This window comes from Callorhinus ursinus, unplaced genomic scaffold, assembly GCF_003265705.2.
Source record: "Callorhinus ursinus isolate GAN/ISIS: 27379988/994484 unplaced genomic scaffold, GSC_fseal_2.0 scaffold26, whole genome shotgun sequence".
NCBI lineage: Eukaryota > Metazoa > Chordata > Mammalia > Carnivora > Otariidae > Callorhinus > Callorhinus ursinus.
Genome location: NW_027397088.1, coordinates 12,199,636 through 12,217,915, shown reverse-complemented (window position 1 = coordinate 12,217,915; position 18,280 = coordinate 12,199,636). Strand labels below are relative to the sequence as shown.

Genomic DNA, 18,280 nt, shown 5'->3' with positions numbered 1-18,280 from the left:
CGTGGGAATGGGAAGCCCCAGAAGGTCATGTTAGTTACAAAAATGCCTGACATACGTCCACCAAGCATGACATCACAGTGCCAGGAAGGCACCTGTGGCCAGAAGTCCCTGGGCCGGGCAGAGGTTGAGGATCCAGAAGGTCAGCATATATCAGAAGCCAGCGAGGAGCAACCCTGGGCCGCGGTGTTAAAAACTTGGGCCAAAACTTAGATATTAAAACCCTACTTCATATTTAGCATGATTGAGCCAGAGATCTTCGGGATGGGCACAATAGGTGGAAATTTTAAAAATACATTTGGAAATGCTTTCCAAAGACCACAAAATCAGCCAGTGGGATTTCTCTTAAAGCCACCGACAACTTTTCAGAGGATTCATGCCAACAAAGCAAAGCCAAATAGGGTTCTTAACTCAAAGCTTTTCAAAGTCCTTAATAGGCATGTGTGAATTGTGACGGTCTAAGTAAGGAATATGGGAGGCAAATTTTGTCACTTATTTGTCCTGGGAATTCTTTTTCTCAAGAGCCCCTCCCAGTGAGTGGTCTTGGGAATACTCTTAAAAAATGCTATTTACACCTATGTGAAACCCATCTTTCCCTGTGACTCAAAAAGCAGTGAGACTGGGAAATTTTTGAGAGATTGGGCCTTCTTTACCAAATTTTTAGTGTATTAAAAGCCCAAGTTTTTGGTAGGTTCAGATAAAATGAGTCCAGCCTGGATTAATCACAGCCAAGATAATTACAGAACACTTGAAGGAACAAATCAAAAAACTGGAAACTTACCAAATGATTTGATATATTTCTCCAGTTGACATCTGATATTTTCTAATAATAGAGACACTAAATGGATATTTCTTAAAAAAAAAAAAAAACAATTCGTACTTATTTTTAGCTTGATTGTTCTCATTTGAGCTCATGGAAGAAGCCCTGCTCTTGTGACAGAATCTATTTCAAGGGCTTATTTCGTAAACTTTTGGGATTGTTTTGACAAAAAAAAAATCTTATCTGCTTGATCCGTCTTAATTCTGTATTCTGCATGTAACGAAATCCTTTGACGCTTAACCACCTCTGCCCCTTCCAGAGATGGTGAGTGGAGACAAAGTTTATATACATTTGAGAAAGAAATGCCTTAAGATATAAGTGATGTTTATAGAGTGGTGTGGATTTCAATGTCAGGCAAAAATTCTTGGGGGGTTATTCACCGATTTATTATCTCTGCCTCTTGTTTCCTCCATTGTGAAGGGGTTGACATAATGTTGAGCTTTATTTATGGACACTGTTATAATCTAAATTTTGGTTCAAGCTTTTAGTAATTTTCCCAATACAGTCTCAAATACCACAGATTCCTGATGGGTTTTCACTTAACCCTGATTCACACTGTCCACTATTCCTGTCCTCGCCAATGAGTCTGCTACCGACATATTGCAGGCCCTAACCTACAGATGTCCTGAACACGCTGCTTCCCATCTCTGTGACACCAAAATCACACCTTTTCTTTGGTCTCTTTTGGACGCAAAATGCCTTTTTGCGCAAAATGGAAGACTTAATGTTTTGCTTTGACGTAGCAAGTTTTCCTGTCCAGATAATTTGTGGTGTGCATGCAACCAGTTAAGGTGAAAACAAGAGTCTCTGACAATCATGCTGTTTTATTTATGAAAGGAATTGTTTGCTTAGTGAGCCTCACTTGTGGGAAAACCTTAATTAAATATGGTGGCACTTTTATTGACATGAGCATTCTATCAACACTGGCGTGGAAGTCTTAGGACTAAAAATGGTCACCACAAGGAAGATATTTCTGATGGAAGAAAATAGGTTGACCCTCTAATAAAAGCTCAGTAGGACACATATGGGCCTTCTGCATCCTTTCTGAAAATGTCTTAGGCCGAAGCATTGTGGAAGAAGAATGATCTAGTCATGGGTTATGCAGAAAGTAATCAGTTTCCAAGGGGATCTCTTCAGGCATCTGAGGGTCACCTGAGTCCAGGCAACTAGGCTGCTGTGGCCATTTCCGGTCTGTTCTTATTAGCATCTGTCCAAACCACTGTCCATAATAACCTATATCTAACCAAGTAAATGGCTTTGATTTAAAAAAAAAAAAAAAAGAAAAAGCATTTTATCTTTTCCTCAAATAAAGGACAAATTGTGAGGATAAAATGAGATTATAAATGTGAAAAATGGCTTGAGAGTAAAAGTTGAATATCAACGTTATTACAAGGACTACCCATACAGCCTTTACACGTTTCCTCCAAATACTTGTTAAAAAAAAAAAACAAAAAACAAGTTATACCTTAGATTTGAACATTTCATCCCTTCTCCTTCACCTTGCAAAAAGCCTCCAAGTTAAATGAGCTTCAAATAAGAAATCAAAAGGTGGACCAAAGCTTAGAACTCTAACAGATACGGCAAATGTCAGGTCCATGATGCCAAACTTGTCTGGGTCTAGTAAGATCCATGAATGATGCTGCCCCATGGAAAGTTTCAACCTGCATTTAAGAGAAGACAAAAGTGCCAATGGATTTTCCAGAAGAAATTGGCAGAGACAGATTCACTCTAACATGAGGTCTCATGGGCACTAGGGGTCAGAACCAGGGAGAAGACCCAGATCTGATCCCTTTCCCCATCAGTCCACACGCACAGGGCTTTCAGAAGTCCTAAGTCTCTCAAGACTCGTTGTTCCCTCAACCCTACATCTTCCCCCCCGCCCCCTGTCTCTGTCCCTCCTCCTGTTTTCTACACCAAAGATAACACAAGTGTCTTGCGTGACCAGTTGGACTCACCCACCACCACCAATTCCCACCAAAACGAAGCAAAGGGTATGGGAGTGGTGTCGTTTTGTGAAAATCAATTTGGTACATTCTCTGGTCTTCGGTCTCGATTTCTTTAAGACCCTGAGAGCATAGGCATGTTTGTCTCCGTGGCCCCTACAGACCAGGCCGTGTGCGAAGGCCTGTGCTTTTAAGGTCAGAAACTCTGGAGCTAAAAAGCCCAACAGTTCCCCGGGTTTTGAACCCTAAGCTGTCTCTGCAGAACAATAAACAAAGCCAAGAAGCCCCCTTGCAACAGGATCTGAGGTGGCTGAGGACGCTGTGTGCAGCTGAGAGGCGAGTCATGACCGTCACCGGGGGATTTAATTGATGTTGGCCGCTGTGGCTTCCTCATCTTGTACGTATTTGGTTTGCAGAATGCAAGGAATTCGCTTGCTGGGCTAGTTTATCCATTCTTTTTTTCTAACCAGGCTCTTTTCTACTGAGGTATGTCTCTGAGAAATTCCCTCAGCGGACTGTTGCCAAAGAAGCAAATGGTTCAGCGGGACGGTTTGAACCTGAAACAGATCCTCTCTAAAAATACACTGTGCGCTGTATGGAAACAGGATCCGGCTCTGACTTTGAAATGGAGGTATCTGAACTTACTACCAAAACTTAGGGCAAAGACTGGGAGTACATCATCCTTCCATGTGCACACAGTACACGAGAGGAAGAATCTGGCCGGGTCGAGTATTTGCTGAACACCCATTACATGCAACAGGAGATCTTCTCACGGTTTACTGAGGAGAAAACTGAAGATCACAGAAGGAAAATAACTTGGCCAAGTCCACATACTAAATGGCAGAACAGGAATCTATAATCAAGTCTCATGATACAACAAGCCCCATGGCCTTATGTTGGTGTTTTCCCTTTTATCCAACAAGTTGACCAACTAGATAACTAAATGTCACTAAAGCATTAACTAGTAGATTAAAAAAAAAATTATGTGTTAAGAGTTAGAATAACAAATTTGAGAAAAATACATAAATCCAGGTCCATATTAACGACTTACCAAAATCATGCAATTAATGTGATTTTTCTGATTTGCCAATAACCCCTGAACATGATCTTAACCTTCTTTGGAAAGATAAATTTGTTAGTGATAATACGTAGCTCTTGATTTTTCTCATATTTAATTTCCTCGTATGTATTTTTATCAGAAAAAAAAAAATGAACATTAGATACATCCTAACAGAATCGAGTCCAAAATTACAGGCTGCGTTTGTAGGTAACGGCGAAGACAAAAGCAGGGGAAAATAAAATAGAGCCATTGCGCCATCTAGTGATAACACTCTTGCTTTGCAAGAAAACCACCGATGGTGATTCCATTTTGCAAATCAGTCCCCAGGAGTGTGAGCCTGAAGAATATTCATAAAACTGGCCAAAACACAGATGTCTGATAACAAAAAATAATGGGAAATTAATGGCCGTTCAACAAGAACAATGGAACAGAAACGATTCTTCTGTCAAAATTCTCCTGGTAAGATTCCATTAGAAGCTGGAGGTGAACCCAAATTCTACTCCTTAAAGATCAGCCACAGGTCCTGTTTACCTTTCTCCCTATGCCCTAAAACTTTAGGTACTATGTTATTAACTAACAAGGGTTCCATTTCAGCACACAGATGGCATAGGTACCTATTCAGTAAGTCTGAGCTATTCTTCCTCCACGAGTCTGACTAGGACTTAGGCTCCATCATGGAGCTCAGCCTAACACCTGAACATCCTTCCTCCAGATTACCTTTCCCTCAGCTCTTGTTCTGAACCAGCTGCAGTAAGTTTGAACTTTGACATTTTCTCTCAATGCTCAGTAAATATCAAAATACCCATAGATAGCTTACCCATTAGAAAAACTTTACAAAAATATTACTTCAAGAGCCAAAGATAATAGAAGCAACATAGAAAATGTGTTTTTAATCTCAAAATTTGTTTTGCTCAAGAACTTTCTAAGGCATATGACAGGGAAATATAACAATTTTATAATTCCTATGGTTGAATGAAAAAGTTACCTAGGAAAAAAAAGTTTTTTTCACATACATGGACATATTAATTACTGAACTGAAATACAACTTACTTCCATTTTGCTTGCACAGTTTTTAAAGTTACCTAGTTTTTATTCCCGTGGGGTTTGTAACAATTACAGTGACTGGCTCTGTCAGTCCTGGTCTTTTCTCAGGCAGGAGAATAGATGAGCCTAGCTGGGTACCTAGTACCAGCCCCTGGAAATCCCTAACAAAAATTCAAAATATTCATAAATTTGACAATACAAATCCTGAGTTGATAATTTTTCAAATCCCCATGAGGCCATCTGGTCTGGATCAAGAATGAGATTTTCTCTTACTGCAGGTAGGAGATTCCACAATGCTCTGTAGAAGCCAATAGAGCGTATTAGAGAAAACACACCCCAGCACAGTAATATTAGCTGTGTAACCTTGAGAACTTTCTCACCTTCTCAGAACCTCCAATGCTTTATCTGTGAAGGATTACCTTTGTAAACCTTAGTAATCCACTTAACTTGAAGGATCACCGTGTTAAAGAATACATATAAAGCGTCTAACAGGTAATAAGCACTCAATGAACGGTAGTCATTTATTAATAAAAGTGATAGTGTGCCTTTTAAAACAATTCTTAGAAGATGATGTTTATTTGGCCTACGACTAGTCCTAGGTAAAACAATAAACTCAACCAAGTTTGTCTTTTGGACTTCTTGCTTACTTTTGCAGGACTACCTCCAAAATCCACATGTATAACCGGCCAAGAAAACCTGACCGAAGGGTAAAGAGAAAACACTCCAGTCTGCAGTGAATGAGTTGAGAAGCTATGTCATCAAGAGTCAAAACGCCCCATAAAGCTTTTAAAGACAGGTTTATTTATATATAAGTGCATGAAATTGATACAGAAATTTTATTAAAATACTGTATATTACAAATTTTTAATCCAATAAATTCTGTGTAATGACGTTTAAGTGCTGGATTCACTTTTAACAGTTGTCCTGTGTGTGTCAGTAAAGAGTTCACCCTTACAAAGAGGAGAGACACACGGACCCCAGAAACGGTCCTGTGATTAGACAGTGGATGATATTAATTGTGCATCTTTTCTTTAAAGCAATGAATTGGAACCTAGATCTTATGTTTGCAGACCAACTTTCTATAGTCAAAAATAACTTGCATATGTTTATTGCTGCCCTTTGAAGAAAATGAGTGGTGAAAAATAATTTAAAATAAAGACCAACATCCCTAAGGCTAACCTGATGCTTACCACAATTAATTAAAGTTCACTGCAAAATTTGTGTTCTCCAGGAAATTCTGCTATATACACAATGAGATTTGTACATGAATTGGGAAATTAAAAAATTGCTTATATAAAATTAAAAATCAATAGTATACAATATTTACAGCTCGTTAGGTATGATACATAAACAGTTTTTAAAATAACCCTTCAAAATTAAACTGTATTATGTAAACATGCAGTACACATACTCATACAGTGTAGTTTATAGTCTTAACAGAAGGGGAGGGGAATTGTGTTCACATAGTGTAGGGTACTTCATCACGTAGGCCTTCGCTTTTGTGCGTGACCCCATCCGACATTTATTCTTCCTGTCTTTAAACTTCACAGTACATTAAGTATTTCTATAGTAAAAAGAAATCCCTGATGGTAAACATATTCCTAAAGGTTACATAAAGTTTCTGCCCATAAACTACGATATAAAACTAACACTGTTTACACTAGAATTTCTAGTTTACAACAAAACTAAATTTTAAAATCCCACACTTAATTGTCTTGCCTACATTTTTGTCCATTTCAAACGTACTTGTAAAAAGAAAAAATTATAGACAAATACCACATCATGAAAATGTAAGGAAAGCAGTTGTCATCTGTCAGTCAATGGCAAAATGGCTGATTTTTATTCACCATAAGGAGTTGATTCAATTATACCGTCCCTAAACTCTAAATCCCCAGTGACAAGTATGCCAACCCTGAATCCTGTCAAATTCACTTTGCAAAAGTATCTTAACTTCCAGGGCACTGAGGCATCATTTAGCTTTTAAAAACTACTTGTGTTTTACTAAATGATTCATCAGTGGTCTGAGAGTTAATACAATTTGAAAGTGAATTTTTAATACCTATCGGGTAAACTATATTTTTGCTATTTAAATCAAGCCATTTTTGTTGGTTAACTTGAAGTTGATCCCCTCGTCCTCAAATGACTAGAGTCAGAGGTTAATACTTCATGGTAGAATCCTATGAATTTTAGCAAGTTATAGGACTATAATGAAAAATACTGTGGAATTTTATTTGTTCATTTAAATGTGTACAACTCGTGTGTGTGTGTGTGTGTGTGTGTCATGTGTATTGAGTAGAGGGTCGAAACTGTAAAAATTTCTCCAGTCAACAATTAGACCATCAACTCATCCAGTACTTCAAGTAAATCATTTTTAAATTACTTTTCAAACAAGTGCCTCTATTTCGCTCTCTATGGAGAAAACTTTAAAACGTTCCTTCCCCCAAGATACTTAGTGATGATGTGCAATATTTTAGTATAAAAACAAGAGAAATTTCTCATCATCAGTAGTACTGTCAAGTTAACATTCATTTGCACAGGGCTCTAAAACAAGAGATGAACTTTGGAAATCATCAATATTTATTTAGGAGAAAAAGTGTTACAGTTATAGTAATTATGAATGATAGTTCCTCCTTCTATGTATTTGTTACACTGCTTTCCAGTTTGTTACACACCTAAATACATTCCCGAAGAGGGGACAGTCACATTACCATTGAGGGGAGATCGATATGGGTGCAGTATATAATCCAAAAAATATGTAAGAGGTTCATGCTCTCTTGGCTTGACTATAGCATTTAATTTTCAGTAAGATTATAACTGCATAACCATAAGGTGTTAACATTTTCTTCTGAACCAGCACTTCTGAGTCTATCAACAAACTGTACATATGTTTAAACTATAACATATGACATCGGTATGGAAGGAAGAGGGAGATTTTTAAGAAACTGCAAAATTAGTTCTCGAAACCGACCAAGGGTCATTATGTAAGTTCAACGTATGTCCAAAGAATGTAAAGCCGAGTTCTCTAAACCCGGGGGAGGAGACAGTTACAGTTCAGAGCTCAGGTCATTCAGAAATGTGGGCGCTTCCATCAGTTTAATAAAGTATTAATTGGTACGTCTCCACATTTACCGAAAATACTTCACATATTAAGCACTACTTTCCCAAATTCACAGATACGTTTTTAGGTAACTACTTTAGCAACCTCCTTAAAAACATTGTACTGTCTACACTGAACAGAGATCCTTCCATGAGAAGAGCAAACCCATCACCACACACACACACACACACACACACACACACACACACACACACTAGGATTGCAAATGCTCCCCAGCATGTCAGAAACATGCAAAACACACACACACACACACACACACACACACACACACACGGATTGCAAATGCTCCCCAGCATGTCAGAAACATGCAGCCCCCTCTCCCAGTGTAGTTTACAAACCTACCACCAGGGGGCAACTGCATTCGCCCAAGCTTGAGCGCCACATAAACACACACACACACACACACACACACACACACACACACACACACACACACACACACGGATTGCAAATGCTCTCGCTCACACACACACACACACACACACACACACACACACACACACGGATTACAAATGCTCCCCAGCTTGTCGGAGATATGCAGCACCCTCGCGCAGTGTAGTTTACAGACCTACCACCAGGGGGCAGCTGCGTTCGCCCCAGCTTGCGCGCCTTGCCTTCCAGCGCTTCTTCCTGCCTATTTAAACTGCCCGCTACTAGAACTACCACGTTTGAAAAACCTTATCATCTTTAATCAAATAATGTCCTTTTGCACCTGAAGAGTCGCCCCTCAAGATGTTATAAAAAAGGATTAGGAGTCAGGAGAAATCATGAGCCAACTGATCGGCTCACTAGCCGATTTTCAGCACTGAGAGTCTCACCCCTGATTTTTATTTACACGGCGACCCAGCTTCTCTGCCACTGAGATCTACCAGAATTTCTTCGTGACGTTCCGTGTTCTTCACATCTTACAAACAAGTAAGGACTCTTTGAAGAGATTCTGATTAAGACGTTCTGAGAGGGAAAAAAGGTAATAGCAAGAGGGAGGTAGTTTGAGAATATTTCCGAAAATATCCTCCGTGTCTTGTGACTTCGTGGATTATCACCTGGACATAAATCAGGCAGTCTCTCCTTGCAGTTAGAAACAAGCGGGTAGGGCGTAAGCACCCCTGGTCGGTGGGAGGAAGGACACGGGAGGCACTGAAGCCCAGGTCTGCTTCCTGCAGAACCCACAGGACCCCTGAAGCCCGCAGCCCAGGCTGGCAGAGGAGAGGACCCCACACACGGAGGACACGGTTTCCCATCCCTGGAAGGAGGACAGTTAAGTCGCATGCGGCAGACATTCAATGGATGTTGGCTGAATGGTCCAAGGGAAGCGAGTGGGATAAGGCAAAGGCAGAGGAGTGAGGGTGGCTACCTCTTACCCTTTTCCTAGTTTAACGGGCGGTAAACACAGAAATTCAATCCTGCTTGCCCTGGCCATCTCCACCCCCTCCCCAACGTCCAGAAGTGGTCTTGAAGAATCTGCTCGTTTTGGAAATAAAGAGATGGCGAGGAGGTAAGGGAAGCAAGAGTCTAAGAGACACTTTTTAGTTTCTTTCTTAAAATATATGTAGGGGAAAACGTGAAAATGGAAGAAAATAGATGAATTTTACAAAACAACATATTTGGGGCGCCTGGGTGGCTCAGTCGTTAAGCGTCTGCCTTTGGCTCAGGTCATGGTCCCAGGGTCCTGGGATCGAGCCCCGCATCGGGCTCCCTGCTCGGCGGGAAGCCTGCTTCTCCCTCTCCCACTCCCCCTGCTTGTGTTCCCTCTCTCGCTATCTCTCTCTCTAATAAATAAATAAAATCTTTAAAAAAACATATTCAACTGGTGTTAAAAATGTAATTAAAACAATTCTAATGACTCTCTTCTTGATCATCTACTGCCAAATGTGTACTGCTTTGAATTCAGCAAGCGACGGGCCCTGGATTCGAGTTGGCGTGGTAGGCTTAGCGTCTAGAACTCTGCGCGCTCTGTCACAGTAATGACAGCTCAGTTACGGAAGTCCATATGGTGGCTAACCTGGGAACACCAGACTCTTGGGGCAGGGGAACAGGACTTAAACTCTCAAACAGAATTGGGAAGTGAAATGTCCCGACCTTTTTAGGATTTACAATCACCTTGCTAGCTCCTGGTGGACTCCAGGGCAGCGACTCCCTCTCAGTCATCCTTGTACTTACTCCAGAAATACTCAGGGCGGCACTGTGGAAACAGCAGACGCATGTTCACCAGACCGAATGAGTTGGCATGGAAGTGCCGGCATGAGCCCAGTAATGTGGCAGCGCCATTTGTCTCGTAGTTAGACCTTCTTTAAAGGCCTTTTCAACAACACTCTTTGATTTCCACTTACCCCTGTTCCTTCTGTCACCAATGCCTGATATATGGGGCAGCTCATTCCCTTATTTCTCACTTAAAGTACAAACAAAACCCTTAGGTTCTTTTGGGCTGTGGAAATGTACATTGCAAATACTAAGAAAGTACATCGGGTAACAGACTATAGGACTGCTTAGTACACAGTAAGATCTAAAGTAAGAATGATTAAGCTGCGGACACGGAATATAGCCACCATTTAGAAATGTCCTAATTCTAGGCAACCAGTGGAGTCATCCCATGGGGCAGATCACTCACACCTCCTTCATTTAAAAGTTTTACATATTATTTGTAGCCTCAATAGGCCGCCCTGACTGATTCTGATCTATGGACAGTTCTAACCAGTATGTTAAATAATAATTAGTTTGGGCATATTGGCATAGATCTCTTCTTTGGGGAATTGATTTCAACATCAGTAGTATTATAGTAAACATATTTTTTTAATAAAGGAGTGTAAACTCTAAAGGATTTCCCCCTTCCTGCATTTATCACAAAGAAAGTTTACTGCTTAATCATACATAAATTTTAAGACAGTGTAACCCAAATACATCAATAAGGGCTTTTGTCAAAGCACAAACAAGGGTCAACAGCACTAATAAACCAAGAAAAATTTCTCCAAATTCAAAAATCTCAAACATCCTTACTTATTTAAAAGATCATTCAGCTGAACAAATATATAAAATTCTCTACTAGAACATGAAAGTGTTCACTGAACAAAAGCTTTCCAATTAGACTATATTCATATATAGCAGCTTTACATATATGTATATAATGATATATATGTGTGTGGATATATATCATTAAGCATTTGTTGTCTGTAGGAAAACCACTGATTTAAAAAAAAAAAATCTCGGCCTAGAAATAGCTATTAAGACAATTTCATCAACTCACACTATTCAACTGCATTTCAAAACATCAAGAGAGTGACATTTGCACAAAATCTCAATGGAAAGAACTGAAAACCAACAATTCCCCCCAATGGTTAAAAGTACATACACACAGACTCAATTCATAATGTAAAGCAACCTGATGGGGATAGCTGCAGGACACTCTATAGACTAATTATTAACCATCCAATTATACTCCCATTCTGGAGTAAAAACAGGAGTTAAAATCTCTTTGGTCCACACATTGATGGATTTAATGTGTCCAGGTTATTTTCCAGCTAATTTTGGATTCTAAACCATGTGCTCCATATTCCCTTACCATGATAACTTTCGTAAATCATGAAACAACCATATGTTAAAATAAATATTCATATCGTAGATCTGAAAAAATGTGAACACATTATTGGCAACTCCTCTCAAAGAATATGAACACTTGAAATTACCAGTAGAAGAGCCAAAGTAAAGGAAGAACACAATTCAAGTCTAAAAGAAAAGGAGAAATCAAATGGACTTGGAAAGTTTATGCCTAAATTTAATTTGGGAAAACATCAGGAACATAACACAGGAAAAAAATTTTAGGCTTGTACACAATAAAAGGAATCAATTTTAAGATTTACTTCAAAAATCTCCAGGGATGCACAGTTGCTTAATTGTGTCTTTAAAAACAGATTTCCAAGCCACAGCATTAGTAAACCCCCAGAAATGGCTTCCATACTGGTAAAAGTATCCCTTACTCCAAGTCCCTATTTTTGCATCACTGAAACACATTCTGCTTTTCGGTGGAGAAAAAGTGGTGTGGGTAATGAAGGCCTTAAATCTGAATGGGATCTAACAGAAACCTACTTTTTACCAAATCGGGTCATAAAACAGTGAGGCTAGAGTATGCAGATTATCTTTTGAACTGCCCTTAACTTCATATTTTCTGCAGTGGCTTTTTGAGTTAGCACATTTATAAGAGGACCTGGTATTTCAAACAATCTCAGTAGGCGACAAATTCAACCAGGTTCTGTTTCCCTTGCTCCTTAAAAACAATTGCATCTTGCCAAAACCTCTTAAAATGTTGTATTACTAAGGATTTTTCATTCTAATAAATGTCATCACTGATTCTAGGAAACTTAACAGCGCAAATCGAGAACCAAATAACGGAATCACTTTAATATATGTTCAGTACTGTACTGATATGCTGAGATTAACTGCCAAATTTTTAAATTACTTCTTATATTCCCCAATTTCTACTTAGTGAAATTGTGTTACCACATGCCCAATGTAATGTAATTACTCTTCTTATATAACTTACTTGTTACTTATCTATAAATGAGGCTCTTTGTTTTCACAGCCTAATTTAGGCCACTCTTTAAATATAGGTAATACCCCAGAATGAAAGATTGTTTATGTTTTGTCAAAAATCAAGATATATGCAACAAGTAATATAATCCCACCGAGATACTAGTTATAAAGATACTTTCTCCATGAGATACATGGCAAAAACTTTCTTTAGAAGGGTCAAAGAATGCAACATGCATTTCAGACTTCTTTTCTTACAAAGTTTATAAGAAAATTTTCAAATTATATTTCAAAATATATTTTTATGACACACAAACTACAGTCAATGTGTGTGACCCATAAAGTTTTTGAATTCGTATCAATAGAATAGTTACGTAGGAGGGAAACTACTAAAAGAGTGTTATTTAAGTGAGTGGAAAGGATGCATCCTACGGGTCTACTTTGAGTCCTTAAAAGAGTTTAGCTAGTTTTCCATTAAGTATTATTTTCCACATAAATTAAAGTAAATAACAATAATGCCTAAACATATTAAAGCCCTAAATCCCAGAAACGTTCAACATTAAAAACCAAATAGTTTACCTCATATTCAATGATTCAGTGTTCAGCACTCACACGGGATTTAGCGTCACGAAACAAAAATCTCACTATGTTACCTGAATTCATGTCAAATATGGTTCACAGCACTCATCTACATCTACACTTGCAAATTGTCACATGATCCATGTTAAAAAAAAAGAGAGAGAAAAGAGTTTGGCACATATATCAATTCCTCAAAACGTCCCTGTAACTTAACACAACACTGTTAAGAACGATGAGTCAACACCAATGTTAACCTGATTGGCAGCTAAGCAAGGTGCTTCTTCCTGTAGCTTCCTGTCCTGTGATGCGCCTGGCCCGGGACCGAGGCACGTAAGGTGCAGTGCGGTAGTGCAATCACTTGGACACCAGAGGGCGATCTTTGCACACAGCTCAAGGCCTTCGGCTGCGCCCTGCTCCTCCCACGTTCTCCTCGTACGGTTTCATTCCCGCTCCTTCACAACGCCGTGTTCTGAGAATCTGTACATCTGTTTCCTTATGTGAAGTAAGACATTCCCACCGAAAGCTCAGAGTGTGGCGAGGATCCTTGAGAAGGAGATGATTAATGTCAATACAGTCTGTCCCACGCCCCACACCAGCGCCTCCAGGGGGGCCATGTTCTTCCCTGCGACTCGGTAGATGCCCGCAACTGCTGCGCCTGGATGAGAAGGGACAGAGAAACAAACCAACACGTTCATTCCCTTCGCAACACGTTGCACCGTGGCGACGTCAGATCGCTTTTCATCTCAGCACCCCAGAGTCCTCCATCATGCTCATCTTCTAAACTGTCCACGGAAGTTTCCGTGTGATCGGTACAAGTCACACTTGACCACATCACTTCACTGAAAGACAGGCTTTGCTATTCAGCTGCAAAATACATATTTACAGTACATGCTGTTTACTTGACACCAAACATGTTCATAAACCATGAATAATTTGTTATTGTAATCTCTCACCTGGGCGTTGAATTGGACAGACAAAACAAACATGTGTTTTTATAAACATACAACTCAACATACTGATAATTATAAATGAAAATACAGAAAACTACACAATTTAATGCAGTTTCTAAATTATTCAAGTAATTTTTAAAAAATTAATTCTTAAATGTGATCTAAAATATCAGAATAGTTGACTACTACATTTCAGAATCTACCATATAAAGTAGTTTACTATGTCTTTTTAATAAAGCATACAACCATAAAGTTATTTAGAGACTAGTATCTTGACATCTAATAAAAATGGAAGATGCACCTGACATCTGTTCTGGGAAAAATGTTTTGATCATGCACACTTCTGAGAATTCGAGAATCCCAGAGTTACAGGACTCTCAGAGCCCATCTGATTCAACACTTCACCTTATTAATATACTATATATACTGAAACATTTAAATTAGAGTACACCTCTCCAGCACTAAGTTTTCCAAAATGATCCAAGAAGTGGAAAATCTAAGCACTTACTAGCTCAGGCTTCCTAGGAAATGGTAAGCAAATGTGTCAAGTCAAACATCTCATGCTCATATGAGGTGAAGAGCATGGGTTTTGGAGCCAGACTTGGGGGTCAAACTCTGAAATCCACTCCCTAGCAGATGTGCTACAAGGGACAATCACTTAACCTCTCTGTGCCTTATTTCCTCAACTGTAAAATGGGTGGGAATGAAGATGAAGAGTGAGTGGTCCTAGTATGCACTCTGAATTTTGGCTAAGAGCTGTAATCGTAGTAAATGAGAAAGGTATTTCCAATCAGTGATTCAGCATTCAGTAAATGGTGTTGGAACAATGAGCAGCCATTGGAAGGAATAAATCTAGGTCCCTACTTCACATCACTCCCCAGAATAAATTTCAGATGGGTTAAAGAACAAAATGTTAAAAACAAAGCTATAAATGTAAACTTTAAAACAGAAGAGAATATATCTATGATCTTAGGAAAAGAGAACTGCATAAAAAAGAGCAAAACCCCTGAAGGGACAGACGAGAAAAACACCTGATCCATGTCCAGAGGACACACACACACACATATATATGCACATATAACCAAGGCAGGACTTGTTGTAGTAGCAAAAAACAAAAACAAAAACAAAACACCAAAAGTCAAAAGCAAGAAGCCAATATCCTTCAGTGTGGAGTGTGTAAACTATATCAAGCCCACACTATGAAACCCATACAATTTCAAAAGAAAAATAAAAACCTAATGAACAGAAAGAACCTAAGGCATTATTTATGCAACAAAGAAAATGAAACCTAAAACTATATATATTCTCTACTAGTACATGCATCCATCGTATGCATGTGTGCATGTATGTAAACATTTATATATGTAAATATGAATGAATGTAATATTCATATGTACATACAATCGGGGGGCATATAAGCCAAACTGAAAATAGGGATTACAACTGAGAAGAGCACTAGTTTGGCAGTGCTAGTCCAAAGAGACCTTTGCCTTATCCATAATGTTTTGCGTTTTACAAGGAGAATATGCAATCATATATTACTTATGTAATTAAAATTAATTTTAAAAATCTAACAATTTCCACACCAACTTGCCTATACTTCTCTATAATTCCAAGAAACTTTCATCTTCAAGGTCAGAATATCTTTCAATCCTCTTTTCCAAACTAAAATACTTGTACATAATAACAAAGTTCACTGAACTCCTGATATAAAATAGTAAGGAATAAATTATACTTTAAGCTAGGTAGCAAATGCTCGTAGAATAAGAAAAATTGTGTACATGTTCAATGTCAAGCGTTTCCTACGTGACTAAAAGAGGTGGTGCTTATATTTAGTATTTCTGTGCCTCTGAAGTTCAGGGTGGGGTCCTTTGGCTGGAGATGGAGGGCCCAGGAAAGCATGTTTTGGGCATCTCCTGTAGGGGTTTAGAATTTAATGGAGGTCAGGAGCCATGGAGACACACCCGAAGAGACAAGTGAAAAGGAATAAGAAAAAGATTTAAGGAACAGAAAATGAGTACTGACAACCTTTCCACTCTACTGTCATCTTCTTTCCCAAAAAAGCTGACTCCTTTATCAAGTATTTGGCTGGTAGGGTGATTAAAATGGATTTCACACTGGAAGGCCCTGATGTTCGAGGGAAAACAAACGCAACTACTAAATAACCCACTCTTCTTTAAAATCTTTCAAGGAACAGAGGACAAGCCCTTCAAGCCTATATAGTGTTAGACAGAAAAGAAAACAAACCACCGTTTTCTTTCCAGTGGATAATGAGTTAGGAAACAATTCGGAAGTTACAACTTCCCCCCAAAAGAAGTAGATTTACAGAAGTCCCCACTGCCTTGTAGAATCTCACACCCAGAAGCACTGGTCAGAAAAGAGTGTACCAGTGGAACTCTCAATCTAAAAGATCTGCAAAAAAAACAATTTTGTGTGCCTAATAAATGAATTTGGAAGCACTGCTACTGAATATTGAGCAGATATGAAAGAGTATTTATAAAAATATATGTAGAGGCTCCTCGGTGGCTCAGTCGGTTAAGTGTCTGACTCTTGGTCTTGGCTCGGATCATAATCTCAGGGTTGTGGGATCCAGTCCCCACGTCGTACTCCATGCTCAGTGTGGAGCCAGCTTGGGGTTCTCCCTCCCTCTCCCTCAGCCCCTCCCCACCAAATAAATAAATCTTTAAAATATACATAAATATATATATATATATATCTAGATTATAAATTGACAACAAATTCCCAAGTACCATCATCCAACTGAAGAGAAGAATATCACTATTTCCTTTGAAATTCCTGTGGACTCTGCTCAATCATATCCCATTCCTTCCTTGAATTTGTTTTTTATCATTCCCTTGCTTTTTGTCAGCTTTACCACCTTCATGTATCCTAAAAGTATATATTATTTGGTTTTTTAAATAAATTAATTTTATGTAAATTGACACTATAAGCATTCTGGAATTTGGGTTCAATATCATAGGTCTGGAAAGCTACCCACGTTGTTGTATGTGGCTGTAATTCATGCATTTTCACTACTGCATAGAATTCTAAGCATGAATATACCACAATTTATCCATTCTAGTGCCAATAACATTTATTTCCAATCCTTAACAATGACAAACACTGACTCTATGAATATCCTTGTGCGTGACCCCTGGCCCACATACACAGTCAAAAATTTCTCTTCAATACTTGGGTAAAAGTAGAACTGCTCAGTCTTATGTTATGGGCATTTTCAACTTTACTAAGTAATGCCAAACTGTCTTCCAAAGTAGTTGAACCAATTTATATTCCAGTTACTCCATTATCTTCAGAAGCAGTTGGTATCTTTTTTTTTTAATTTTTGTCAATCTGATAAGTCAGAGATGTCATCTCTGTGTGATCAATTTACATTTCCCCGATAATTAATGTGACTGAACTTTTCTTCACATATTAAGAGGTCAGGAGGGTCTTCTACTTTTACGAAATGCTTGTCAAATCTTTTGTCCTTTCTTCTATTGAGTTTCCTTCTTATTATTTAATTCATAGGATTTTTAAAATATGGTTTGGGTATTAATCTTTTTATATTTATATATGTTCACAAATGTCTTCCCTCCAATTTTTGCTTTAGTTTTCCATCTCTCTACAGTATATTTTGCTGAACTTGCCAGATGAAAGGCCACAAATTTTATGGTCTTTATTTTTTTGGTGAAATACTCAGCTAAGTTATGCAAGAACAAAGAAGACCCAAGTGGGACAGGATGCTTGAAATAAACGCTGCATGTCTGGAATCCCCACCACCCACAAGGGCAGAAAGAATCACTTAGAAATAAGCGAAGCACTCCCGAGGACCGAGGGACTAGCAAATGCTGGCATAGTGAGGACGACAGGGAGAAAGCAACACTGCTGAGCTGACGTGATGTTAGTGAAAGATATGAACCTACAAGGCTAGAAGAAGAGCCACCAGTGGACGAAAGATGTCAATATACAGCGACACACCAAAGAAAGTGATCTGATTTGCCCTCCATATTTCCTGAGAGAAAGCAGATGCGAAGCCTAAGGCAGGTTTGGTTTTAACCGTGTTGGTTCTATCAGCCTGTGTGGTCAGAGGAGGGGCCAGCGAGTTGTGGTCCACGTGTCCAACCTGCATACCACATCACACGGACATGGCACAGGAGTGAAGAATGGTTTTTACATTTTTAAATGGTTTTTTAAAAATCAAAAGAAGAATACTTCACGATACGTGAAAATTTTACAAAATTTAAATTT

At 38.8% G+C, this 18,280-nt stretch overlaps 1 protein-coding gene across 1 annotated transcript in view; it reads right to left on the bottom strand.

The window, feature by feature from the left end:
• Positions 1 to 5,642: 5,642 nt before the first annotated feature.
• The window catches only part of TMEM170B (transmembrane protein 170B), a 34,982-nt gene continuing 22,344 nt past the window's right edge, over positions 5,643 to 18,280 (bottom strand). The window contains 1 exon segment of the mRNA XM_025890986.2: positions 5,643 to 13,737. Within this exon segment, the coding sequence (XP_025746771.2) occupies positions 13,607 to 13,737 (131 nt within the window). The 3' untranslated portion in view covers positions 5,643 to 13,606.